Here is a 27717-nt window from a genome sequence, read left to right on the forward strand (position 1 = left end):
GCGGTGCGGAGCTCGCCGAGACGCGGTGCGGAGCCCGCCGGGACCTCCCTCCCCGCGGCTCCGCGCACCCGCAGCGACTACTCCAGAAAGCTGCTGAGTGCACAGTGCGTTCGTAGTTGATAAACGGATGCATAAAAAAATAAATTAATAACCCCCCTTCCGCGTGCACCGGTGTATGCGGGCAGGGATGCGCGGCCCCAGACTCTCCGCGCCGTAGTAATTTGCAAGGGGCGGTGCAGGGATGGGGGGGCAAGGGGAGGTGTCCCGCCCCCCCGATCACATGGCGACCCCGCGCAGCCAATGCGGGGGGCTCTAGGACCCCGGGGACCCGCGGCTCCCCCGCCCTATAAATGCCTCTCCAAAATGCAGCGGGGCTCCTTCCTCTCGTCCCGCCCGGCCGCGCTGCTCTGCGCCCCGCTGCCCGCGGGTCTCCGTGCCGGCTCCGCGCCCCGCTCCTTCCCCCTCCCCTTTTTCTTTTTTTTTTTTTTTTTTTTTTTTTTTTAATCTTATCTTTTTGTTAATTTTCTGATACCTCCCCTCCCGTTTTTCTCCTCGCCCCCTCCCCGCGGCCGGTTTGCATGCATTGTCTGTCTCCCAAGATGGTTTGTGAGACCAAGATTGTGGCGGAAGATCATGAATCAATCCCGGGATCCAAAAAAGACACGATCATTGTTTCCTCCTCCCAGATGTGGCCCTCTTTGGCGGGCTCCCCTCCCTCACCCCCACCTCCCCTCACCCCACCAAAAGAAGACCCCAGGCGCGACAATGTCTATATCCGCGAATTCCACCCCTCTGAACAGGAGGTGGTGCGCCGCATCTTTTACGAGGGGATCATGGAGCGAATCCCCAACACGGCGTTCAGGGGGCTGAAGCAGCAGCCCCTCACTCAGCTGCTCTACGGGCTGCTGGCGGGTGAGTATCCGCTCTCTTTTGGGGAGGGGGGCGCCGGGTTTATTCGCCGCTGTGGGACTTCACAAAATGGTCGGAGAGGCCGGAGGCGCCGGGACCCGCGGGCGCGGTGCGGCCGGGGAGCGCCGCAGCATCGAGCGGGGCGGCCGCGGAGCCGCAGCGCTGCGGCGGGGGCAGCGGGCTGCGAGGGCGAGCATCCGCCGCCGGGGATGCGCGTCCCTGCCCCGGGTGCTCAGGGCGGGGAGCCGTGAAGGGGAGGTCGCGGCGGGGGTGAGGGTAGAGCCGTCATTCTGGTTATTGCAGGGCTCGGGGGTGCGCGGAGGGGAGCGGAGAGCGCTGGCCGCCCCCGCGCAGCGCGGCGAGGGGGGGGGGCTCGGCGTGCCGGCGTTGCCTGGAGACAGCCGGGCCCGCCAGGGAGCGGCCCCCCTTTCACCCCCGACGTGGGGACGGGGTACAGGGGGTCCCCTCTGCGCCCGGACCGAGCCGAGGGGTCACCTCACCTCCCTGAGTTAAACGCAAGGTGTGCCCTCCCCCTGCCAATAATTAATAATGCGGGCTCCCCGGCCCGAGAGGGCTTTGGGGTGGTCTCCTGCCCCCGGTGTCCGCAGGCTGGTCGCACCCCACGTCCCAGACACCGGGGAGGATGGGACCCCACGCTGGAGGAAGACCCCCGGCCGGCGTCGGGGAGCGCGGGGACCCAGCCGGTGGCTCTGGGCCGTGCCGGAGGGAGCCGCCGGCTCAGAGACACCAGCAGGAGCCCCCCGGGATGGGAACGGGCAGGGTGGCTGCCCTGGGAGTCGGTGCTGATGGAAATAGCGCTGCCGCAGTGGCGAACACATGGCTGCGGAGCGGTGGCCGCAGCGCTGCTCCTCCACCCGGCCGCGTTCCGGCCTCACCGGGGACAGCGCAGGGGGCCCGGGGTGTGCGGGGCCCTCGGGGACCCCACGGCCCCGCTCCGGAGGGGCTCGGTGGGCCCTGCCCTGCCGTGGCAGCATCCTCCCCACGGGCTCCTTCAGGACCTCACAAACTTGTCCGGGTTATCTCGTCGCGATATGCCATCCCTTAACACGATAATCTCGAGAGCGTGAACTGTGTGTGTACTGCAAATGTATATTTTGACTGTGTTTGTTTTATTGATTTATTTTTATAATGAGTTTGTATTCCGAAATCAACACTAAATTCTCTTTTCTGACAGGTGTCGTTTATTTCTCTTCCTTATCTCCATAGTAATGTGCTTTGTTGTGACCAAGTCCTTCCTGCTGACCTGCTGTTTGCCCATCTTTCTGATGGGCATGAGGTACTACTTCAGTAGAAAAGTTATCCTGCACTATCTCGATTGTGCGCTGCACACGGACATGTCCGATATTGAGCAATATTACATGAAACCGCCAGGTGAGTACGAATTCCCAGAGGGAGCCTTCCTTCCCCCAGCCTGCTGGGGAACATGGCTGCTCCCTGCTGCTGGCGCCTTTTCTTCCTGTCAGCAGCACTGAGCAAGCTCAAAAGTCACCAGAATGCAGCTCTTTAGCCACACCAGACACAAAGCCATCTCTGGTTTTGGTTTGGTTTGTTGGGTTTTTTTGTTTGTTTGTTTTGTTTTGTTTTGTTTCTGCTGATTTTGGTTTTTTATCTTTTTTTTTCACTGCTCCCCCCTCCCCCAAGTGCCTAGTCATCCCAGGCAGCCTCTGTCCACCCCTGGAGTGCAGCACTGCTGGGTCCCACAGCCACCCCAAGGACCGGGGTGAGGGTGCTTGGGGACACTGAGGCTGGAGGATGTGGGTTGTTCACCCCAGCTCTTACATCTTGAGCTCGGTGTTTCTTTGCGCCATGCATTTGGTATTAGCTTTGGCAGCAGGAGGAGAGGGAGATGAAAGGCCTTTTACCCCAAATGCTCAGAGGAGCCCATTTTAGCTGTTGAGCCCATTTGCCCATGTAATTCAAGAACGTTCCTTAATGCAGGTGTTTTGGAATAGGCATGGGTCAGGTATGTGAAGGGCTGCTGCCACATAAGCTTGCCCTAATATGGATTCATTCCTTTGTTGCATATAATCGAAATTTGTTACATGTAATTGAAAATACGTCATCTAATGATAAAATTACCTTGTTAAGCTGTAAAAGACAATTTATGTCATAAAAAACATCTCTTTAGAAGCTGTCAGGTGCTATTTCCCTTTTTGTAGGCACACATCCATATTGAGGACAAGAGCCAGGGGTATGCCTGGGCAGTCAGCTGGGGTTTGATGTTTGCTTTTGGTGGTCACAGAGTGCCCTTGGTGAGCTGGAAAAGCAAGGCAAGGATAGTATCCCACCTTAGTTCCATCTTCTTGGGGTACCTGCTCTCTTCTTGGGTACGGACTGTGTTGTTTTTCCCATGTGACCATGTTTTTTGCTGTATCATTTGCTGTATCATTCCTGTTCCCTAGGTGTGACAAATCTCTCTCCCTGGGCACTTCTAGAGTGCCCAGGATAGCCACAAAGCTTCCCTCACCTCTAATATGCAATGTTACATTTTGCTAAAATGTTGCTTCTGTTATGAAAATCATTAAGTAGCCTAATTTAGCTTTCTCTTCCCATCACAGTGCATATCTTGTACAGGTCTTGTCCCATCTTGCACACAGGGTGTGTTTCATTTACAGGACTTGTTTTTGTAAGAATTAAGCGATGTGTGACTTGTATTTAAAAAGCTCAATCTTCATTAAAGGTGGTGTCACAGAAATAAAAGGGTTCATAGCAAAACATTTCTGCACTTCTTCAGTGAGGCCCAGCAAAGTATTATGCTTGAGAAAGCAGTGGAAGATTCCAGTAGAATAAGAATGTGTAATGTGGAGTTAATAGGTGTTTGAGCTGCTTAGCTTGTTAATGCTCAGGATTTGCATTGTCACAATTTAGAGGGATCACAGTGCCTGTATTTATAACACTAGCAGACATGGAAAATAAAGGAAAGGGACTCAAAGTAATGCCCTTGATTTGTTTAGGGTCAGTAATGTAATTTCATTCAGCTGTGTTGCCAACATGTCTTTGAAATGTTAGCATTGCTTTTATTTGGTACCTGAAAGAGCTAATTGCAATTTTAGAGCAAATGTGTGGGCTTTAATTTGTGACAGAATTTAATCATGTAATTAGGCTTCTGCCACGCCGTGAAAAGCAGATTTATGGGACTGATGGTGCTTGTTAAAGGTTCTTGATGATAGTGGTGTTGGATAAAGGGACCAGAGAGTCTTTGGGGTCTGGGGAAGGAGAAGGGTGTCTGGTGTTGGAGCCAGCACCAGCCATGTGCCATGAATCCTTGTGGTGCTATTCAGTGGAGCTGTGCACAAGGTGTTAATCCAGTGTTTTGCTCCTGTTTCCTCCAAAAAAAATGCAGTTGGTAGATTTTTTTCCCTATAGGACAGCAGTATAAATACAGTCATCCTAGAAAATCCCAGAGTTTTGTGCTCTTTGAAGGCAGGCTGGCTGAGTATCTGGAGGAAGGCAGCAAAGCCAGGCAAACAATGGCACTGCCCATCCCAACTAAAGGACAGAACAATGGCAATAAAACAAATTCAAGCCCCAAGTTTGTCTTTTATTTGCCTAATTTACAAGTTAGCACCCAGGCAGGAATTATTGCAGTGGGAATGAGAAGGGCTCGTTGTATTGCTGCAGCTGAGATATTTGTGAGAGCTTTCTCAGTGAGGTGTTAAGAACTGGTCACAGCAAGAATAATGGGGTGTGGGGACAGGCTCTCAGAGAGGATGGAGATGGCCAGAGCTTGACTAGACAAGTTAAACCCAACCTGATATAACTGCAGCTTGGCCTGGGACTATGATCAGGCAAGTTCCCACCCCTTTAGAGAATCCATGTTTTCCTCTTTGACTATTCCTTTTCTCAACATGGAAAAAAGTGGAAGGGAGCGTTTTTGTGGTGAGGTTGTGAATTCTCAGGGTGGTGAATGCAAAGGTAGAACTGGGACATGGTCTTAAGGTCTCGTATAAAGATGTTGGTTGTGGCTTTGCTGAGGGTTTTGCCCTTGGAATCCAAGATACCCAGGCTGTTGTTTGCAGCCAGGTCTGCTTGGTGCTCAGGGCTGGATATTCTCTGCTGTTGTAGGGAATATCTACAGCAAATAGCCTCTGGTAAGGCAGGCATCTACAGTGAGGGGACATTTTAACTATTAGAATAGATCATTCTTGGTGGTATTGTGAAAGTTTCCACAAAACATGTAGGCCAGTTTTATAACCAAGCCAAAAAGACACAGTTTGCAGTGGGATACTGTGAACACCCAGGTTAATGATTAGTGTTGAACAATTCCATCAGTTACACTGTATTTGGCTTTTTCTTCTGCAGTTTTTTTGAACCTCTAGCCTCCAAGTTAGTTATTGTTTGAATTTTCCTCTGCTGGGTTTTGTATGAACTGAAAAATATGTGCTGACAGTGATTTTGCAGAAGTGCACTAGCCAAAATTTAAATTTTTGTTTTCTCTTGCCTTCCTACACTTATGCCAAGGGTCTGGCAGAACATTTGGGCCTGTGCTTAACTTGGAGCTTGTACACAGCAGTGTGACTTGAAATTGCTTTCAGTGTGAAAGGAATTGTTTGTGTTGAGTGTGTGCTGGGGTCTTAAAACAGAAGGTTGAATTGCTCAAACACCTTCCTGAGCTCTTTGCAAACTCACATTTTTCATTTAAAAATAGCACTTATTGGAATTTACCTTTTTTTTTTTTCCTTCTTCAAAGGCTATGAAAAAAGACTACTGGAATGGTAAAAAAGAAAGGAATTGGATAATGGGCTTAATTGTCAACCAGAGTAATAAGCTCTAGTAAACAAAACAAAAAAAAAACAGTGAAAACCAACCAAAAAGAAAAAGGAATTAATTTTAAATAGAGCCCTGCCTCTTGCATTTATCCACACAAAAAAAGATGAGCACAGCTGGAGCTTCTTTTATGGTCTGATGATTTTGATGACTAATCAATTTTACAGAGTCTCTTCAAGCTTCTGTCCCAGTTGGTTGTGTTGTATGTTTTTTTGCAGTGGTTGGTGTGTTAGAGAGATTCTTGTGAGGCTGAGGTCTCAGCTGGAGAGCTTATGGGAACCAAGACTCCATGTGTCCAATGCAAAACTGCTGCTCCTCAAAGTGACTGGAGCTGAGGCTTTGGCTGATGAATTTCCACAATTGTCTGTGGTTGTTTAAAGAGCTGCTGCTGGCTGTCCTGGCAGGGTTTGGTGGGGGGTGTGCATACCTGACCTGGTGGTGCAAAGACCTGGTGGTGGTGGCAGCTGGCCTTTGTTCAGGGTTTTGGGGGCTGGTGACGAGCTTGGTGGCCACACTGCAGTGCCCAGTGCTGCAGGGGAGGATGGACAGCACAGATGGGCAGCCTGGAGAGCTGAGGCCGTAGCACCTGGTGGGATTTTGGGGGCATCTGCCTGCTGTGATGCAGCAGCTGAAGCTGGAGTGCTGCTGCAGGAGGTGTCAGGTCTCATCAGCCACCCGTGCTGAGGGCTGCAGCTGCACAGCTCCAGCTCTTGCTCTGTGCTCATGGGCACCTCTGGTTGCCTCATGCAGGGAGGGGATGGGTGCTTTGCTCTCCTGCCCCCATCCAGGGTGAGCAGAGCCTTCCTGTCCTGCTGCCCTTTGTCCCCTGTATGTGATGGTACAAGTGAAGAGCCCTCGCAGATATCCCGACCTCCTTGGGGGACAGGGCCCTAAGGAGGAGGGACTGCAGGGGGATGGCTCATTGGGGTTCAATTTCTGCTGCTCTTGGGTGGCACATTGCTGAGCTGAGCTCAAAAGGGGGATGTCCTGCCCTTGTTGGCAGAGGTTCTGGGATCATGTCCTTCTGCCAGAAGGACACCAGTTGAGGTAGGTCCAGAACTGAGTTGTGAGGAGGTGAGATCCTGTTTGCTGCCTCTACCTTTTGAAGTGTCCTGCACCTGCAGGGAAGTGTTTGTCTGGGTAACAAGCAAGCGTTTGTGTCTTGCATCAGGGTTTGGCAGTGGCTTTGTTCCCTCTGGCATGATGTTTGCAAGGTGAACAGCTGTTTGTGAGTCGTGTGGCTCCTGCTACCTCTGCTCCATGAGTGCTGAGCCTTGGGAAGGCTCAGAGGTGAGCACCAGTGACTTTTGGAGTGCTGGGAAAATATAGGGTCTACCTTGGGAGGAGATCCTCAGCCCTGGAGCTGTGGTTGCTCTGCCATGCCTAAACCCTTCCAAAGACAGAGGGAGAGAGGGGGTGGGGGATATTTCTCCCCAGTGAGCCCCAGGCAGAGGGGCAGCCACAGAGCCCACTTCTTCCACATTCTGGATAATGCTCAAGCTGCTAGATAAGCAGGAGTGAAGCTGCCGAGCGATAACATTGTTTGGAAAGAATAGAGCAACTCTTGCTTTGCAAAAAAACAGCTCAGTTACCTGAGGCCAGAGAGGGCTCAGGGCTGTTGCTATCCAGTTGGAGGAATGTGCTTTTGGAGAGCCCTACCCCACTCCTGGTGCCAAAGAGGCAGCTGGAATCTGAAGCATCCCTATCTGCAGCATTTCTTGCTGTCTTATGCAGTGCACTGACCTCATGTATCTGCCAAACCCCCAAGCTGCCTGTCCTGTATTGGGATTTTCATGCTTGGCTTTCCCACACTGCCTTGTAGAGTGGCAAGGAGTTCTGTGTGGGGCTGGGAACCCCATGGGAGAGGCTGTGTCCTTATCTCCTCCTGGGTGTTTCCCAGCTCTGCTTCCTATCACTGCTGGGAACTGAAGTTAGGTCTTCTTGGGCAGAGGAGGGTCTGTCCTGTGTGCATATCACTGCTGGCATCGTTCTGCAGTTCCATGAGAACCTCCTTAGCAGGGAGATCCTGTAAGATCAGGATTACAGATTTTTCATATACTTCATAGTGGGAAGTGTTTTGTCAAAGCATTTCCAAAGCTGACCGCCTGCAAGTGGGACAGTCAGGGATTCTCCAGCTCAGCAGTTTCTACTGTTGCTTTTGGGTTTCTACAATATAGTAGCATGGAACTGTTTAGGCATCTCTCATCTCCAGTGCAGAATTTTTTTGGGAAGCAAGATGAAAAAACAACACTTACTTCCAAGTGTTAGGTATGTGCTTTGTCCAGCATTTGCAATGGGCTGAAATATTTTGGTTTTATTTGAATAATGTAAAATGTTTTTAGAGTTGGGCTGACTCCCAAAACCCACCTCCTCTGACACTGGCACTCCACCACTCGTGGCTGCATTTCCCTGTGCTGGAGCCTTGGCTTTTCCATCTGGAGGCAGCCCCATCCTGCAGGCTTGGGGCGTGGGCACGGTGAGCAAGGCAAAGTGCTGCTGGTACCAGTTCCTCCTCCACCCGAATTCCCAGAGCTGACCACGGGCTGTCCTGGTCCCAGCAGCAAGCACGATAAGAGCAACCCTGCAATCCCAGCTGCAACCCTGCTGATAAGAGCTAGGGTAGATCAGAGGTGACACAACTCGGGTCCCTTGCGGTGCTGACCCACTTGGGCCAGCTCTGCTCAACCCATTGGAGGGCATGCAGGGTCTTTCTACTTCACAAAATCCTTCTTTCTTCCCCCCCCCCCCCCTACTTTTGGGGGGCTCAGGTAGTAGAGAACCCGCTAGAGAGCGATGCTCTCGGCAAAGGGCCAACATAGGGAAAGTGCAGTTGTTGATGAGGGGAGCAGTCTGGATTCAGGGCTGTGTCATCCACAGCCAGTGGAATAAGCATGGAATAAACATGTTTATGGGCAAGCTGCTGCAGCCTCCCCCCCTTCCTATTTATTTATCACAGGAGCAGGAATATATGCAACAAACCCATTACTCAGTGTAACATAAAAATAGCTCTCCCTTTAAATCTCATAGGTTTGGCACAGTCCCATGTCAGAATTAGATGAAAATAGATTTTATAGTAAATTTTGCAGAATAATATGACCTCCCCCCCCGAATGTGTATGAGAATTATCTCTAAAAGTAGCCAGTACCTCATGGACATGACCACCACTCAATGCAGTGGTGTTTGAGTTGTAGCCATGACTGAATGGATATGATGCTACTGAACATAAGATCAGCCTGCAGGTCTTTAAAATCCTCAGTACATGCCAGTGCTGTCATTAATCTTCAGTACAGAGGTAACCAGTTGTGTAAATTGAACATCAGTAGTTTCTCAGGCACAGTTAGCTTCTCAAGACCAGCAAACAAGCCACACTGGGACTTAGGAACATGAAGGAGGCAGGGGACATCAGGTGTTCTGGGTTTTTTTTCTTAGCTTTGAGTATTTTTTTTTAATGTTTTCTCCAGTGTTAAATGTTTTCTGGCATGATTGTATGCAATTTCTCAGGACTTAGTCTTGGTGAATAAACCAAAATAGGTTCTGAGTCCAGAATTTTGTTCTCAAGTTTAAATGCAAATTTATTACTCTTATAAAGGGTTTTTGGTAGCTCTTCTCCCTCTTGCTTTCTTAAGAATGGCCAAGATTTAAAACAATTGCCCAAAAGTCTGTTTCAGGTTAAGATTTCATAATATCCTAAATTTAGGCTCTTGACTATGGCAGGAGGTTTAAAGATACAAAGCTTTGAGTCCCTCTTGACACTGAATTCTGGATGTAGGAGCATGAATTGAAAAATCTTATTCTCACATTGTTGTATTTATTTATTATATTCAGCCTCTGAGGATTACCCAAGAGTGTGGTCATGTTGTTGCCTCTCAATGTGTATCACCAGTGGTCTTAATACTTTAGAAATTGCCATTGGGGATTGCTCTCTACTTGAAGATCTCTAAATATATTGAAAAAAACCTGTGTTTTATGTAAAAGTCTAAATGCATGGCCTGATTTTTTCAAGAAGGCAAACCATTCAAAATCTCACTGAATTTCAGAGTGGATTTCTGAAATTCCTTCTGTAGGCTTAGGTCTTGATTCAGGCAGGTTGTATTTAATTTCTGGGTATGGGAATGACATTTGGAGTGGCTGTGAGCCCCTCAGGACTCTGGGAGCTCACAGCATTGTTTGCTGGTGTATTGCAGAACACGTGGTTTTATTTTGGTAATGCAGTGCTGGGGATCTGTTACAAATAATCACATACTTGATGCTACTCCCTTCCAGGCTACAGCAAAGAGAGAGACCTAGAGTGTTTTGCTGGTATCCATTTCTGTGATGAGCTGAGGGGTGTATGAGCCTTTGTTGTTACTTTCTGCATAAACAGGGAGCTTCAAAGTATATTTTTAGGTTTTCTTTTCCCTTTTATTTTTTTTCCATTCTGTAGAAAGCTGAGGTATTATTTTGTTATCCTGACAGGTGGCTAATGAAAGGAGTCTTAAAGAAACTCCAAAGATAGCAGCATGTCTTACCTAGTTTCTACTGACAACTTTTTTTTCCCTTGTAACCAAATAATAGCTTTTTTTTTTTTTTTTTGGGGGGGGAATATTTGGGTTGTTTTTTTTTTTGTTTTGTTTTGGTGTTTTTTTGTTGTTTATTTTTTTTTTTTTTGTAAGGGGGTCACATGGAATCACCAAGAAGCCTCATGTCCTTTATTGAAGATGCATCAAAAATTAGTTCATAGTGGTCTGGTCAGGGCCAGGTACAAGCTGTGGTATCTGTTACACATTGCTTTGAGCCATTCTTTTAAGTCATCTATTGACCTGTTGGACCCCAGCAATCAATTAACAATTTGTAACAGCATGTATAATAACATTCATTATCTTCTATAACTGTTTGAAGAGTGCTTCTTTCAAAAAGAAAAAATATATATTTCTTACAGGATAATTCTAAAACGTAGACCTGTGATTCCCAGGGCTTAGTACCAAGCTGGGCTTCTACTTTAAAATGGGATTCTGGGAGTGAAAGGAGGTGTTTCAAAATTGGTAATGGGAAGCTGTATTTTTAAGTGGCTACATGAGATATTGATATTTAAAATGGGATTTGCAACAGTGTAAATGCTAATGGAATAATACAAGGTATTAGTCCTAGCACAGTGTGTCCTGCTTGAAATTATAACTAACAAGTAATATTTGTCACTTAAAATTCTTGTGTTGTTTCTAGGACTTATTCAAGTGGCAAAACTGAAAACCAGAGGTTTTGTGAGAAAATGATTTTTCAGTTCAGGAACTGGAAAGTAAAAGGAAGGATAGTTTTGCTCCAAATTAAGCTGATTTATTACTCACTCTGTTTTTTCACTATGATGAAGCAAGGATCTGTGATTAGTGGGGGGTGTAATGCTTTTTTTCAGCCCAAAGCAGAATGGTTGGCTCTTACAGCTTTCCTTAACAACGCAGGTGAGACCCAAGTGTATACTTAGGAAGTACTGACCATGATAGAGCCATGATAGATATGGTTAAGTGTTTGTTACTCCTCAGGCAGGTCCTGCTTTGCATGGCACTATTAAATCTCTGCTGAGTCAGTGCTGGGATTTCAGGCATCCCAGGCCCTGTTTGAATTACATGTTTAGGTGTTTTATATCAGGGTACTAGTTGAAGCAGTGGTATTGAGGGGTCCATCCCTGAGGTCCTGGCTGCTGGGGCATCCATCCCCTGTGATCCTTGGAGGACTGAGCTGTGTGCCTGTGTCCCAGCCAGCAATGCTGAGGGCTAAGCTCTGTGCAGGATTTGTGCCAGCCTGGCTTTCCTCTGCCTTTCATTTTCCACTGTTGGTGAATTCAGGACGAATGTGTGAATTGTTTTGCTTTGACAAAAACTGCATTTTTAAGTAAGCTGCTTGCCTAGATTTGCCCTCAGTCACCAGTAATTACTATACAAGCTGCTCCCAGTCTCCCTTGCCAGCGTGTACGAATCCTGACTTGGAAACCAGCATCAGCAGTGCAAGTTTGTTTGCTTTGTACAGTTTCAACTCTTGGGCTCTGTGCTAGTGGTGCTGGACCAGCTGTCCAGTCATGAATAGCTCCTCAGTGCACCTTGCATTCAACACTCACTTCAACAGCTGTCAGATAACCAGCAGTGATTCCTTGAGTTATTTTTTTTCTATTTCCCCCCCCTCCGTTTTCCATCCCCTAGCACAGCAGTTATGTATCCCACACTTCCAGCCTTGGGTCAAACTGCAATACTTGCATTCCTTTGACTTCTGCTCAGCTCTCTTGCCCATTCCTGTGTTGAATTCTCCAGTGATTTTTTGGTCTGATCTACTTGCTTCACTCATCACTTCTGGCATTTCCCATGGGTGGTGGTCCCCTACCCAGGATGCCTCTGTACCTCTGATTTTCCCCTTCCTTCCATCAAATTTTTCAATTTATGTGCCTTTACCTAATTTTAGTCTATATGTACTTTCTTCTCTTCTTAGTTTGTCTGGCTATTTAGCATGGCGAGTGCAAATTTGTTTGTTTGTTTGTTGGGGTTTTTTGTGGGTTTTTTTTTTTAATGGAAGACTTGGAATAACAAAGATGAGAAAATCAATAGAAGCCAGCAGCACAAGGATATTGTGTCTGCTAAGCTGAAAACAGTGCATCAGTGCACAAACCCACATGTCACTGGTGGGGGGAGAACATTTTACCTAAAGGCAAATGAACTGCCAGCAACATTTCTTACACCTCCTTTTGAATATCTGGCCCACATCACTTCCAGATGCATCTATTGATCTTATGACTTTTCTTACAAACCTAATCCTTCCCATTTTAGCAAGGTATATAAAATCGTTATTACATTCAGAGTGTGCAAGAAAAAAAATAAATCCCAGACCCAACCACTTTATTTTCTGAGACCATGGTTTTTTGTTCTTTTTTTGGAGGTGTCAAATCTGTTCATCCTCCCTGAATCTAGATAACAGCATCAGAAACACTGTGTAACACTTCTAGTGGGAATCCAGGGAAGACCTAAATCTGTAGTCTTCCAATTTAAAATAATGTTAAATAGTAGAACTGCAAAGAGAAGCTTTTGAAAACAGCCTGGTTTGGAGCACCTGCCATTTCCAAGTGCTAATTCAGATGATGGTTAGTGAGAGGCAGAGCAATGAAAGCATAGCAGGTGCCTGGCTGCTGAACAGCAGTGAGCATCCTGGTAAAGTCCTTGGTGGAATTACATTGTTAGTCGTGCGATTTGTTGAGAAAGAGAGAAAGCAAGAAGGGAAGAAGTTATTGTACAATAGGGATGCTAACAAGAGATTTCTTGTTTTTAAATCCAAACTGTTTAAAAGGGGTATTTGTTAAACACCTTTTCAAACTTTTGCTGCTTGTAAAGTCAATTAGATTCACTTAATGGCTCTGAAAATTTATGTCTGGTGGAGTTTCAGAAGCTGTCAGTGTTCAGAGGATAACATCAAGCTGTGCCTCTTGGACAGTGATTTCTGTTTGGGCATAAGCCATCATCGGGTTTTACAGGGCTTTTTTTGAGCCATCAGTAGTCTGAAAAACATCAAAGGATCTGCAAGGACTCATGAGAAGTGGGAACATTTTTCATGGATAACTCAAATAGCTAAAGAGGATTTCAGTCAAATTCTAAAAAAAAAAAATCTTCACATAACCCCCCACATTCACTGAGACTGAACTCTTGGGACAGTTTGGCTTAAAGATTCAGTGGAGCATTTGCTTTAACTTAATCATGGGCTTAAATCCCTTGTCTCTTGCTGGTAGTTTAGCATATACTTAGGGGCAGTATAGATCCAAGTGCTCTTTGGATACTTACAAGAGACCTGTGACATAAATGGTGATAAACCTTGGGTTTCCTCTATGTGCTATCAGCTGCCTGCAAGATGAATTTATGATGTGTTAGGGAATACTGGTGCATTGGAAACAGGAGTTGTAGTTGTGAACATGCTCTTGGATTTATTCATTCTGCCCTCTCCTGGCATTGTGTCCAGGGGTTTAGTGTTGTCTTTGTGGATGGGACAATCCAACAGATCTTCAAATACTGCAGTTCTACCCAGTCTTGTGTGGATTTGCATCTCTTCTAGCTCTGGTTGTTGTAGTGTTGTTCATATTTGTAAGATGATCCCCTTTCTGCAGGTCCTTTGTGAATGGGTGCCTCAGTCTGAGGGTGCAGGCATAAAAGTGTCTGTTTTCACTAGCCCTGAGCTGCCTGCCCTTCATTTGCCACGTGTCTTCCTGATGGAGTGAGACATGGCCTGTTACCTGCTCACTCCAGTAATTTATTTCACAGATGTCTTTCAAATCCCCAGCTCTTGTGACTGGTATTGAGGCTGGGGCTCGCATGAGTGTGGGGTGTAAGGAGGTGTTAGATGGTTATCACAAGAGATCTGGATTAGGCTTTTGGAGGGACTTTTTTGGCCTGATTGTTCTGGCATGGTAGTCTGAATGCGTGACAAAAGTGGTGGGTTTTTTTTCTTTTCTAGTTTTAGAGATGTAGAGATTTACACATGTAATTTTCATTTTCTGTTAATGCATCATCCACAACACAATCATTGTCTGTGCCCAGCCAGACAGGTGTTCGTGTATTTATGGATGTGGAATTTTCTTCCACTGCCACGTTAAATGTGCTAGTTTGAGTCTGGGCTAGTGGAGCTCAGTAGAATTATACCCAAAGCACATTGGCTTTGATGTGCTGTGAGAGGGATGTAGAACAATGTTAGCTTTCACAAGAGTGGTCATCCAGGTGTGTGCTTTTTCTGTACCACAGCAGGGCTCTGGCCTCACATGGGGGGGTGCCACTGGTTTCCTGAGAGTTAAAGGTTGAAGCAATGTATGGTGATGAAAGCTCCAGCTGCATGGGAGGTCTTTCTGGGGTCTGAACCCTGCTCTGTTGAAAGACATTCCTTCCTATGGCAGGGCATTGGAGCCAGATGATTTTTACGGTCCCTTCCAACCTAAATCATTGTAGGATTCTATGACTTGTGGCAGAAGGATGTGAAGTCCTGAGGCAGTGTTTGTCCTCCTTGCTGTGAAAGGCTCCAGCAGAGTGGGAGTGGGGGAGCCCTTTACCTTGTCATACACAGCTGGGACACACTGGAACAACCTCACCCCAGGGCTTTGTTTGGCTGAGTTAGGGATAAATGCAGCAGCCCCCAGGGATTACATATTCCCAGTGAAGGTAGAGAAGCAAGAGGGCTGCAGGCCAGTAAGGTGTTCATTTCCAGCAGCAGCTGTGCTGGGATGCCCACGGGGAGGTGATACCTGGAGGATGGTAGGTTGCCTTCACAGGCTTCTCCTGCTGGAAAAAGACCTGTGTTTATTTTCAAGGGGAACAGTCATTGCAGTTGTGTCCCCAGGAGTCCTGGTTGTCCCATTTGCCTCAGAAGGGCTGAGTACCCTCAGACACCATCTCAGGAGGGCTCAGCATCTCCCAAAACCAGGCTTTACAAACACAGGAGGATGGGAAAGCAGTGGTACCCCTGCCTGCTGATTCTGCCTGGTCATGGAAGTCAGCATCCCCTGGTTGAGGGTGGGGTTGAAGATGTGGGAAGGTGCAGATACTAGGAGGTGCCTATAGCTATCACTAGGTCAAATCCAGCCCCACCAGGACTGGGGAACACCTTAGGGTGTGATGGGGAAAGCTCCTTCTGTGCTTTTCTCAAATGGGATGGGCTGACTGGTGTGTTGTAGAGAGAGGGTCATTGCTCTAGGAAGTCCTCCAGTGTTAGAAGTGTGATGGTGCTAAAAGCATGTTAAGAATACTCAGGGTGTTTTCTTCCAGAGAGGTTTGCTAGTTATCTATTCATTTATTTATGTGGGTCAGGAGTTGGATCTGCTACAAGCTGTAGCATTAGTTCTGTTGCTCTAGCCTTGGATGTCAGAAGTACAACAGACCCTGTTCCAAGGGAAAGGCCTTGTTTTGTGGCATACTATAGATAGAAATTACTTTTTTTTCCATCACTTTCTATGATAGGATGAGCACCTCTGCAGAGACAACATGCTGCCTTGATAAAAGCAGGGCAGAAAGTCTGGGGTTGATTGGAAGTCTGGTTCTCCTTACCAGTTTGGTTATCTTTCCCAGTTTCCCTGTTACTGAGTCACATACTCCTTCCCCAGAGGTTAGGGGAATGGGTTTGCTCAGATATTTGGGGGGGCTCATGCAGGTTAGACAGGGTTGGTCCAGTGAGAAATGCCCAAATGAGTGGCCTTGGTGAGCAGCTGGGGAGGACAGAGGTTGTGAGCCACCCTCACTCCTTACCTCTTGATCTCTTCCCCAGTCCATTGTAATGCATTTTAGTGGCTCATCTTGGTGTAGCAGCTGGTGACAGCTGATGGTAACTGGTGTCCTTATTGGATGCCTGTGCTCTGGGAAGGTTGTGTGTGTGTGTGCAGCACCATTTCAAGGTGTTGTCCTAGAAACTGGAAATATTTATTGCTTGCAGTAGACTTAAGGGGGGGATCAAGCCATCTACCATCTGACTTCAGCTCATGATTTTTATCAAATCTGTGCCCTGAACCTTTTATTTTTTGATGTCTTCCTGAATACTGAGCAATGAATTCTTCACTGTAGTTTCAGAGAGAATATAATTCCTTGCGGTTGTTGTTTGACTCCTATAGGTTATGAAAAGCTAGAGGTCAGGGAGGTTTGATTCATTGTGTTCAAGGTAAGATTCTTGTGAAACCACTGTCATGTGCAGAAGGAAGGGTTTTGGGTGCAGCAGAGCCATATTTATTGTGGGTGTTAGAAAGGTATCCTGGTAGCTTCTCTTTGCTGTGCAGGGTTTGGTGAAGTGCAGGTCCCTGTCTGTCAGTTCCCAGTTTGTCCCAGGAAGGAAAGCAGAGGAGCTACCCTGGGATCTGAGACTTTTCTGGTCAGTGTTTCTGCACCACAAATACTGCCTTGTCACTGTTGCTCCTCAGCTGCTGTAGTAGGAAAGTTCTCATTTAGAGACTCATGAGGGCAGCAAGAATATGACAAGGGAGCTAACATCATGCTCAGAAGCACTGAAACATGCTGTGCAGCATGTTTTGGTTGAATATATGCAACCTTTACTTGACTTGGTCTATTATGGTTTCTTTTGCTTGGTGGGTTTTTTTGTTTGGTTTTTGCCTGTCACTCTTTAAATATGCAAATATTCTTAGCTGCTCCCTTTTTTACCTTTTAGGGGAGGCACCTTTCAGCCTTATTTTTGACTCTGATTTAAAGAGTTTCCATGCACATATGAGTTATTCTGTCCTGATGCATCATTATGCCATATCCTAAGTCTGAACTCACATCTTGGCTGCAGTTCATCTTACCTACATTGCTCCTGACTGAAAGCAGTTGCTCACAGTGAGATCTGTAGGTTTTAGCTGTGGTCTTTTGTGGAAGAGGGGCTCTCCTGAAGAGTGACTCATCTCAAAGGCTGTTGACTTCACAGCAGCATAAAACCCCCTGGGAGTCTTTGTGGAGCTCAGAATTGTGTTTATTATTTTAACCTTAAGTCAATGAACCTTAGTTTTCTCCCTTTGCTGTGAAGCATTAGGTGCAATACCTGTGTAGGTACAGGCACTTCTGTTGAATAAAGAGAGTCTTTGCTAAATTTAGACCAGACAAGTAATGATGGATGGTGAAAATCAGATTGTTTCCATCCATTTTCCCTGTTTGATTTATGGCTTGGCCAACTGCTAAGCTAAAGAAAGCCATTCAATGGTTATTGCTCAGTCCCTTTTTACTGAAAAAGTAAAGCATATAAAGTAAAAGTCAGCCACCAAGTAATGAATTCTAGAACATCCAATGATTGTAGATTTACCTGTTTGTTCAATGTTTGGAAGTGAAAATTGCTGCAAGGCAAATTCAGGACCTTTGGAAAGCAATAAAGCCATGTAGTGAAAGATTGATGTAGAAGATGGAGACCAAGCCTTAACAATGTCCTTTTAAGGAGCTGGCTGAAAACACAACCAGCAGCACATTTGATCTTGTAAACTAATTTCACTAACAAGGAGCTAATTGTCACATCAGTCTTTTTGGACCTGGCACTACCCAGTCTAGCAAAGCGGGCAGAAGAGCTTGATTTCTTTTTTTCCGTAAAACTTCTAACTAAAAACCAGTCTAAATTCTAGAACACAGGCTTACTTAAGGCCTGACTCTGCAGTGGATCGGCTTAGTGTGTATTTTGCATGCGTAAGGAGCATCTACCCTTGAAAGTTTAAATACTTTTTTTCTGGTTTTGTCCATTTATGGAGACTAGACCATTCTGCTGAGCCAGCTCCATTGCACTGGGACTCATCATCCAGTCAGCCCTGAGGACAATGCCCAGCCAAAATCACATATCCCAGTCTTTATCCACTCCTTTAAGCTGTTTAATTCTTTGCTTGTCAATAACAATTGCTCACATGCCAAAACCACAGAAGCTGCCTCGTTTCTCAGTCTGTGCTTTTCCCCTGGTGACCCAGCAGCAGGTAGACCCTGGTTGCTGCATCTGTGGTTTTGTCTCTTCTTTCTCTGTGTCGTGTCCTCCTTTTCAGCAGCAGAGAGCAGAGCAATGGGCCAGGCTAAATCTGTCCAGATAACCAGGTTACTTCTAATCCACCGCAACTGCTTCTGCAGCTTTTTCTTGAACAGTTGTTATACATTGGCTTTATTACAGCCTTTGCTTTTCAAGGTGCAGCATGGCCAGCAAAAAGAGCCTGATAGAAGATTTTGAAGTCCTGCTGTTACACTTCTTAATATAGCACCCTCTGAAATGTGCTGGAAGGGCTGTCTTTATCCCATCTGCAGCATTGCCTGGATTTCTAGCTGTCTCATCAAAAGCCTGCTCCTGCACTGTGCCAAGCACTTCCTGGGGTTTTGCTGAGCACCCTTGGTGTGCTGTCACACATGCTGACACTCTGGGCTCCAGGGGACTTAAGCATGTTTGTAAAATCAGCCAGTGAAGTGCTGGCTTGGGGCACGGCCACAAACGGTTTGCGTTGATCCAGACGTCCAAGCTGGGTCCTCTCAAAGCTTTGATGGGAGTAGGGTGTATGGGCAGGAGCTGTCCTAGAGGTGTTTCACAGGAATAGGGTGAGGTTTAAAGCAAAGGTTTTAAGGTTAGAAATACCTGGTGGGTTATGTTCTCAGCAGTGACAGCAGGAGATGCTGTTTAGGACCAAACCTGGCCACTTCCTGAAGTCTCTTTGCTGCAGAATGTGTTTTTCTTCTTTTCTGTCAAAATATTAGAGTGAAAATAAACTATAGCTAGCCATCAGCATCTTAGGGATTTTCTGGGGGCTTTGGCACCCCAAAATGGAATATCTGTGGTGAAGTAGCTGGGCACTTTTGAGGCTGGACCAGCTCCATCAGAAAGCATGGAGCAGACACTTCATACTGTTGCTCTAAATTGTAACCCCACCACCCTTTCCACCCCCAGGCACAGGTAAAGCAGGTTTGTCAGCACTGGCATGGTACAGCATATACCACTCTGAATGCAATAAGGCTTGGGGTTTGCACTGATGCTTAGAGCAGCAGTTGCCTGCAGTCTAAGACCCCATCACTCTGTCTCTCATTTCATGCTCAGGTTTATCAGCTCAGAGGCCATCTCTGAACTCCTGTCTCCTGGGGCGGTTCGAGATCCACTGCTGTGGTGGATTGGGGTCACAGTGTTGCTGGTGGCAAATGTCCATGGATCTGCCCTGCTGGCTGTGTTGCAGACTGAATGCTGGATGTCACTGTCATCCCACTGACTCCCTACTGCTTGCAACTCTGGAGGCTTTGGCTGAGCTTTGGGGTTGTTGCAAGTACCTTCAGCCCTCAGTGACAACACAGCAAGGATGGACGAGAAGGTAGATGGAGAAGTAGATGAACTGGTTGCTCAGAACCAAACCATCCATCTGCTTTCATGCTTTGTAGGTGATCTCACTGCCTGCTGCCCAGATGCTCCATGAATCAAGGGATGTCACCCACCCTCAGCATATAGATGCACTGCCCTGTGCTCTTCCAGACAGGAATTATTTATAACAGGGCCGTGTGTCCTGCAGTGGTAGATTATGTGGAGGTTTTTTTTATTTATGGGGAGGAAGGTGTCCCATAGCATTTCTCATTTCATGTGTTAATAATTCCTGTGCCCCTGACATATTTTGTTCCCCCATGCTTGGGCCTTGTCTGGTGCAGAGGGATGCTCACGCATGTCAGGAGCGTTGGAGTCAGGATCTCTCACATCTCACTCAGTTTCCATAGCCATAAACTACACTAAAATGCCATTATTTTGTAGGACCCCTCCAGGAATGCCTTTTAAATGAAGTGTAAAGTAACTAGCAGAACTTGTGGGAGCTGTCATGCAGCCCTGCTTGAAGCCAAGGGAAACTAGAAAGCTGAAAAGGAGAGAAACTCAACACATGGGAAAGATGGAGGTAAGGAGGGATAATAGGACAATGACATGCCTCATAAACAGACATAAATCCCTCCCCATCCTGGCTAGCTGAGCAGTTGTAGTCAGTGACAGGGACAGCTGCTGTCTGTCCTTGGTTGGTCCCTGCATCCAGGCTGCCTGTGCCATGTCTGTGCCCCAAACTCCTCCTGCCAGCAGCATTCACATCCCAGCAGCCAAGCTGTCCCCAGAAGAGCCTCCTTTCTCCCTTGATGGTGATATAACTTGGCTTCTCTGCCCTGTTTCACCCAGGATGGAGGGCAAGGAAGGAGGAGTGTTGCCTCAGGTGCTGGGTAATTCCTCTTCTTCTTCAAGACCCAGACAGGCTAAAAGAGCAGGAATTTAAGTGACATCAGCAATACACAGCCACAGCACAGCCAGCTTTGGGCCAGGGACTCTGTCCACTTACTGCCATGTACAACCTGTCTTAATGGTGTATGTAAATAGTTCTGGCAGGAGGGAGAGCCCAGACCCTGAACTTTGGGGCTTTTTAACAGGTGAATAGGTAAAATGGCTTTGCACTGGGTCCTGGTTCCCTCTGTACTGCCCTGCTTGGACCACTTCTGTTTAGCACAATAGCTCCTACTCTGGCCAAAATCACACCAAAAGATGGCACAAGAGGCTGAACAAGTGACTGCAAGGGGAAATGCTTGAAGCTCTGTGATGTTGTACCTCCTCTGTGCTGGTGTTTGTTTGTGTGCAGGTGTCACACCAGGCTGTGATGGAGCCAGGGGTCACAGGGAGGAGTCAGGGAGCATTTGGATCTCTGGGATGAGCAAGCTTGTCACTTTTGGCAAGCCTTTATGTAGGTATATTGAGAGCATGGGACACAGGCAATTGCAGACCATGTCCTCTGGGAAGCACAGAAGTGATTTTGAGCTTTTTGGTGTTTGGATGTTTTTTTTTTCTTCCTTTTTGTCCTTTCATAGCAGTCTGGAGAAAAGTGTAGAAGAGGGAAGTTTACCCTGTGCCATGTTGCCTGGCTGCTGTAAGGATGCAGAGGAGCTGGTGCTGTCCTGGAGGGTTCCCAGCAGTGGTGATGGAAACTGCCAGTTCCCTCACCTGGATGATATTCCAGGGACATCACCTGTGACAGCTTTGAGCCAGCAGGGGAATTGCTCACATTTGTGTTGCTGTGACATGCCAAAACAGAACTGAAAGTCACAGTCTTTCCTTGAAGGGGTATTTTCTTAAGAAGTTGCATTTCTGTCTAGAAATCATGTTCCATGCATAAGCCTCTAAGAATTAATGAGAGCTTGGCTGCATAGATAGCAGTGCCACCCCTGAAGAAAAAGAAGACTGGCATGCCTCTGGGCAAGATTTCCATACTCGCTTTCTGCTGAGCTTCCAGGGAAAACTCCTTCCCACAGGAATGCATCCATGCAAAATTAGCACCAACAGCTGGTAGTGGCTGCAGGTGCTGCTCTGTCCTCTCCCCATCCTTAAGGAAAACAGGGATAGGTTTTACCTGCCTCATCCCTCACCCCTCAGTGTGTGGGTGCTGGTGCTAGGGAGGACCCGAGTGTGAATTCAAGGAAGTTGTGGGGCAGCAAAGCTTTGCTTGCTATTGTGGGAATAGTAGAATTTTCTAGAAAACAATGTATTTGAAAAGTATGTGGAAGATAGAGCTTTGCTTTTTCAGAGCAGCACAATTCTGGGGCTTGGGATAGTGGCTGCTGCATGCTGAGGGCTTAAGAAAGCTGTTGGAACCTTCAATAATCAGTCATGTGGGACTCATGCTGCTGAGGAAGGCTGATGTCTCTGTCCACCCTCCCTTCTAGCAGTACTCTGCTATTGTTTTTGGCTCCAGTTTTCCCACCCATGCATCCACCGGCCTTTTATTCATCAAAAGGCGTAGAAGAATTTGCAGCAAAAATAAATGAATTTCTTTTCACCCACCATCCATCCTCATTGGCTGTATGGGGGAGAGCTGGTGCAGCTCATGACAGTGGAGGAGGGTGAAAGAGGAGGCTGGCAGGCACAGCCAGAAGATTGCATGGCATGTCCTTCTTGGCAGGAGTGGAGGAAATGTGGCCAGCGTGGTGCCACCTCTGCGGGGGCGTCCTTGGGATGCCGTGTCAGTGATGGTGTGTGGACTCTGAGGGCAGCCCTGTGCTGTGGGAGATGGGTGCATGGATTAGAAGAATACCCTCTTTGGTCTTCAAAAGCTGGGAGCCATCCTTAAACCATCCTTAGAGCAGAAAGACACTGCCATCCTGTGTGCTTTCATGTCCTGGGTGCCATCAGCTGAGGAACCAGGTCTGACCTTGCTGTGAAGCATGAACAAACTAAAATCATGTTGTTCCTTGCCATATGCACATCACAGCCATTTTGTGCCTTTTTCCGTAGATGTGTGCATCACAAGGTGGTTTTCATGGTATGTTGTTTTTGGAGGTTTTGGGGTTTGTTTATTTTTTTTTTTTTTTTTTTTTTTTTTTTTTTTTGAATGGTGCAGATTGGGAGAGACCTTTATAGACCATCTTGTTCCAACCCCTCTGCCATGGGCAGGGATGCCTTCCACCAGACCAGGTTGCTCTAAGCCCCATCTAATCTAGCCTTGAACACTTTCATGGGTGAGGCAGCCACAGCTTTTCTGGGCAGCCTGTGCCAGTGCCTCACCACCCTCATGGTAAAAAAAAATTTCTTCCTTTATTATTGTATCTTCTGTCTGTGAGTTCCTGGTGTCAGGATTGTGTGGTGAGGCAGCAAGCTGAGGAAGTGGAGAGAGCTAAGGAAGGTGGTAGTGGGTTTTCCATGGCTGCTTCTCCTCACTTTTGCTTTTGGCAGCCTGGAAGGAGGCAGAGGAGAGTGTTTGGTGTTTGGCTGGGAACAGCTATGGCCTCTGGAAAGCACTCTCCGGTGCTTCAGAGTGGTGTTCCCAGGCAGCTGTGGGTAAATGCAAGATGTCCATGGAGAATAGATCCTGGAGTGAGCTGGAAGGGCTTTGGATGACCACAGTGATGGGTTGGTACAAGATGGAGCCAGGTGAGGGTGGAGGCAAAGAAAGAGGTGCTGCCGTGGGATGAGTATCTAAAAGGGCAGGGAGAGTTGTAGCTGTCAGGGTCTGTGTTTATCTTTGCAGCAGTGATTATTTTCAGATAGCATGTGAGAGAGTAAAACGTCAGCTCTTGCTATTAATAGTGCTGCAAACAAGGCTGCTGCTCATTACTGACAGCTGAGATGAAATTAGTTTTGTTTCATCCTAGGTATGAAAAAGTGCAAAAGCAAGCCATGTTCTGAGTTGATATCCACAGTCCAGAAAAGGTGAGGAGAAGACCCTCTCCCAGCCCTGGAGTGTGGCAGTGTAAGGTGGTTTTTCCAGGGTTCTTCCATACTGCTCCAGAATTAAGTGCTGCTGGAAGAGTGGGTATGGTGAGGAGCTGCAGCTGGCTGGCACTGTGGAAAACGTAGAATCATAGGATAGGATAGTTTGGGTTGAAAAGGACCTTTAGAGGTCATCTAGCTGGGTCTGGGTAAAAGCAATCTGAGGACCTTCAGTGGTTTTGCTGTGAAACTAGGGTTTTCCCAGAGGGGAGGAAGTCCCAGCCCAAGGCCAGCAGCATGTGGTGTGATCCCAAGACAGCTTTCAGTGGCAGGTCCCCATCCAAATGGAACATAGGTGCCTGGGGGAGGGATTTGACAATGCCATGGGGGAAAGCTGTTCCTGGGCTTGTAGCCACGTTTGGAAACTTGAGGTGTCTTTAGTAGACTGAAGGAACTGGCTGCTGGTGATCCTTGGAGCAGACACAGACACGAGGAGGACAGCAGGGTAGAAGTCTTAGGGACTGATGGTACTGGTGTAAAGGAGAGCTGAATATAACTCACATTGTTTGAGCAGATGTGTCCTGTCTGTGGCTAATTATAAGCATTGTGTGCACAACACACACTGGGAGATGTGCCAGATACTATTTCTTTTCATGTTGAACTCAAAATCATTATAATTAAGCTTTAAAATTGTAAGTAAAAACTAACAAGGAGTGCAGGTTTGCTGTCATGCTGCTTGCAACCAGGTCCAGTCCCTGCTGGGATGGACAGGTGTGGGAGTAGGGACAGGGTGGTCAGAGGGGCTGGGAATGAGAAGGGTTTGGTGGCTCTACAGTAGCAGGTATTTCCAGATTTGGGTTTTTAAGTATTCAGAATACCTCAAAGTACCAGAAACGTGCCATTTTACAAATGTGGGAAGTGTTGCTGAGCAAGCTTTAGCAGCTTCTCAGGTTTGGTGGGCACAGAGAAGAGGTGCTTGCTAAGAAGAGAAAATAAGGAATAAAAGTGGGAAGCAGTCATGGAAGCAATTGTGTAACCTCAGGCTGAGAGGAACCTAGGTTGTTTCTCTGGTTTGAGGGGAAATGAGGCAGACTTGCTGAAGAAGGAGCTCCAGGAGGAGTTGCTGTGGATGGGGCTGGATGAGGGGGAGATGTGGTGGCTGTGCCACCAGGTGCGGCCCAGTGGACACCAGTTAAAGGCTGCTTCGTGGCACTTTCGGGTGCTGCCCCAGGACTGGGGCCCCAGGGAAGCATCCCACCCCTGCTTCCCAAGCATGGGGGAATTTCTGAACTTCCTTTTTGGAACTACACCACAGGAGTGGTAGCCATGCATGTAGGGTGAGGATCCCTTATGTTTGGTGTGCTTGCCACGTGGCCAGAGGTGATGGATGGGTTAGGGAGTGGATTTCGCTCATCCACCACATGATGAGCACTTTAAAACCAGCAGTGAGCTCTCTGCCCAGCAATTTGTATGCAGAGGGAGGGTGGCTGCTTGATTTCAGTGCTTGTAGGTGTTTGTCTGGGGTCGTGTCTGAATAAATCACGTTCTGAGATCCAAGTGAGTGTCAGGGAACAAGCCGTGTTGTCAACACGGCAGCAAAGCAGAGGCATCTTCAGGCTCATGATAAATGGGTCAAGATGAGCCCTGGTGTTTTAAAAATTAGCTGTTGACCTAGATAGCAGCAGCAGGATGACTTGCTCACAGTGGGAACAAGAGTGAGTGTCACAGGAGCTGCACGTTCCTCTGAATGTGGGGATGAGCCCAGTGTGCTGAGGTGAACCTGGGCTGGTTCCCCAACCCATGTTTGTAGCCAGCTTTTCCTTGGAAGCTGAGCTGTGCCACAGGGAAGCAGGGAAGACCTAGGGTATCTCTTTCAGAAGGTTTCATGGAGTCACAAGGTACATTTTTCCTGCAGCAGCTGCAAAGGCACCTCCCACCACCCCATGCTTTGCTCTCCTCCAGTGACAAAGTACACTGAGTTGTCTTACTCCTGTTTCCCCTGTTTTTTCAGGACTGGTGGTCCTTTGCCCCCCTGAACACCTTTCTGGGCTGTGTAACTGGTCTTACAGAAGAGATGTCTTCTGTTTGGGTTGGAGCAGTTGGCAGGCTTGGTGCAGAAGATGAAGTTGCTGTCCAAGTCAGGTTCTCTTCTGCTTAGCATCTAGGAAGAAGGCCATTGCCTGCACCAGGGGTTTCTCCTGTCATGGGGTCTTCTTTCTCTGGATGAAGACATTGCTCCAGAGCACTGAAAGTCAGTACTTTTCATCTGGGCAAGAGACATCTCAGTGCCCATGGTGGGCTGCTGTATTGAACTGTGGCTTTATTTGAGTGGTAATTAAGCAACTGTCAGGCCTCACCTTGAGAGCTATGTCCAGTTCTGGGCCCCTCAGCTTAGGAAGGATGCTGAGATGTTGGAGCATGTCCAGAGAAGGGCAACAAGGCTGGTGAAGCGTCTGGAGCACAAGTTCTGTGAGGAGCAGCTGAGGGAGCTGGGCTTGTCAAGGCTGGAGAAAAGGAGGCTCTTGGGAGACCTTCTCACTTTCTACAACAGGACACTGTAGCCCCTGCACATTTTCCTTGGGAAAACATTTCCTTCACACTGTCAGGGAAAAAGAGTGTCCTTATTTATGAAGGTCATTGGTCCCCACATGTGACGTGGTTTTGGACCCCAGGCCCTGCTCCCAGATGTGTGTTTGGCAATGGGCACTTGTCCAGCGGGGTGGCCGATGACTGCATGTGCTGCTTTGTCTCCCACAGGCTCCTGCTTCTGGGTTGCCGTCCTGGACGGCAACGTGGTGGGGATTGTGGCAGCGCGGGGCAACGAGGAAGACAACACGGTGGAGCTTCGCCGCATGTCCGTTGACTCCAACTACCGCGGCAAAGGCATCGCCAAGGCCCTGGGCCGCAAAGTGCTGGAGTTTGCCATGCTCAACAACTACTCCTCCGTCGTGCTGGGAACCACGGCTGTGAAGATGGCAGCCCACAAGCTCTATGAGTCCTTGGGGTTCAAGCACGTGGGTGTCGTTGAACATTATGCCCTGCCAGGGATGACACGCTCCTTACTGGAGAGAATGTTTTTCCAAGTCCGCTACCACCGCTACCGCCTGCAGCTGCGGGAAGAATAAAAAAAAGCCCCCGCCAACCAAAACAAAACAAAAAATAAATCCCCCCTTCCTCCCCCTTCGAAAATAATAAATTCCCCTTCTATTTCTCATCACCATTGGTTTGCCAGTTTTGGGTTAGAGTTTTTGTACCCTCACGTCACGTTTTGGTTGGCTCCGTTCAGCTCCATGGGCCGGCCAAGCAGCGCCCCTTCCTCGCATGCTGTAGGTGGTGGTGCTGGGAGTCCTGCAACCCGGCGGGGAGGAGCGGAGCAGCGACCTCTCCTTCCCAGGTACCTCCGTAAAGCACAGAAACTTACTGCAGAATAGTACAACTGCTCTGGTGTACATAGTCCTCTCCTTTTCCAGGTGTAAGATAACATAGTGATGCATTCATAATAGCGCAGAAATATTACTTGAATGCAGTTTTCAGTATTTCACGCACCAGTAAGTAGAATATGCATTCCTCTTACCGTAATCTACTGGTTAATAGTTTTCAGAGAAAAGATGGGGGGTACACCCTGCCCCCCTGCCCCAACCCGCTTGCTACAATGCATGAAGAGGAAAGCGCGTGCACGCGCTCAAACACATCGCACTGCCACCACGGCACTGGTGTTGCACTTTTTTTGGATGTTCCTCATTCTGCCAAATGTCTGAGAGACCCCGGGTGCATCTGGTAACCACAACTCCACTCCACCTCCCCCCTCCTTCCTAAGCCAGCACAGACTCGGACCGGCTGAACTGAGCCCCATTGTACCATAGTGTGAAGTTAAGATCAAACCTAAGTATCTCCTGCTCTGTTCCGTAGCCACGCGTAACCTGCAGTCCTGGGCCAGACTCCGCATGTGCGTTGGACTTTCTCTTTGCTGCCTTTTAGGGTTTTTTGTTTGTTTTCATCTTATTTTTAAGGGTTATTTTTTTGTTGTTGTTGTTATTTTTAGTTTTGGCTTTTGCTGAATGGTGTCGTTGAGGCGTAATGGAGGCTGCAGTTCCTATGGCAACACATTTGCACATTAATGTGCGCACCAAATCTCACCACTTCAGAGAAGCAACGTGTGACAGATAATAGCATTTTGGGGAGCGCCGGGGTAGGGGGGAGCATACTTATTATCTTAACCAGCTGCTTGTTTGATAAATGTAGATGGCCTCACTGCAGCCTTCCATCAAAGGTAATTAACTGCTTTAATGATGTCAGATTTGTGAATTGTACAATGCAAAAAGCAATGCAAAGCAGATTAGGCATGTGTCTGTACCCGGTATGTATGTACAGTGCCTGCCAACTAAAGAATAACCAAGA

General features: G+C 47.6%; 1 protein-coding gene across 1 annotated transcript; it reads left to right on the forward strand.

The window, feature by feature from the left end:
• Positions 1-130: 130 nt before the first annotated feature.
• NAT8L (N-acetyltransferase 8 like) lies at positions 131-26513 on the forward strand. Its single transcript, XM_062493324.1, has 3 exons — positions 131-912; positions 2137-2301; positions 26077-26513. Exons 1-3 carry the CDS (start codon positions 579-581, stop codon positions 26442-26444), a joined length of 867 nt encoding a protein of 288 aa, XP_062349308.1. The 5' UTR covers positions 131-578; the 3' UTR covers positions 26445-26513.
• Positions 26514-27717: the final 1204 nt, after the last annotated feature.

Source organism: Cinclus cinclus, chromosome 5, assembly GCF_963662255.1.
Source record: "Cinclus cinclus chromosome 5, bCinCin1.1, whole genome shotgun sequence".
NCBI classification, from domain to species: domain Eukaryota; kingdom Metazoa; phylum Chordata; class Aves; order Passeriformes; family Cinclidae; genus Cinclus; species Cinclus cinclus.

Bases quoted from the DNA above. Each gene is read 5' to 3' on its own strand.
- NAT8L (XM_062493324.1), top strand. From the start codon at position 579: ATGCATTGTCTGTCTCCCAAGATGGTTTGTGAGACCAAGATTGTGGCG. The intron at 913-2,136 runs GTGAGTATCCGC...TTATCTCCATAG, and splicing joins GCTCTACGGGCTGCTGGCGG to TAATGTGCTTTGTTGTGACC. The intron at 2,302-26,076 runs GTGAGTACGAAT...TGTCTCCCACAG, and splicing joins ATATTACATGAAACCGCCAG to GCTCCTGCTTCTGGGTTGCC.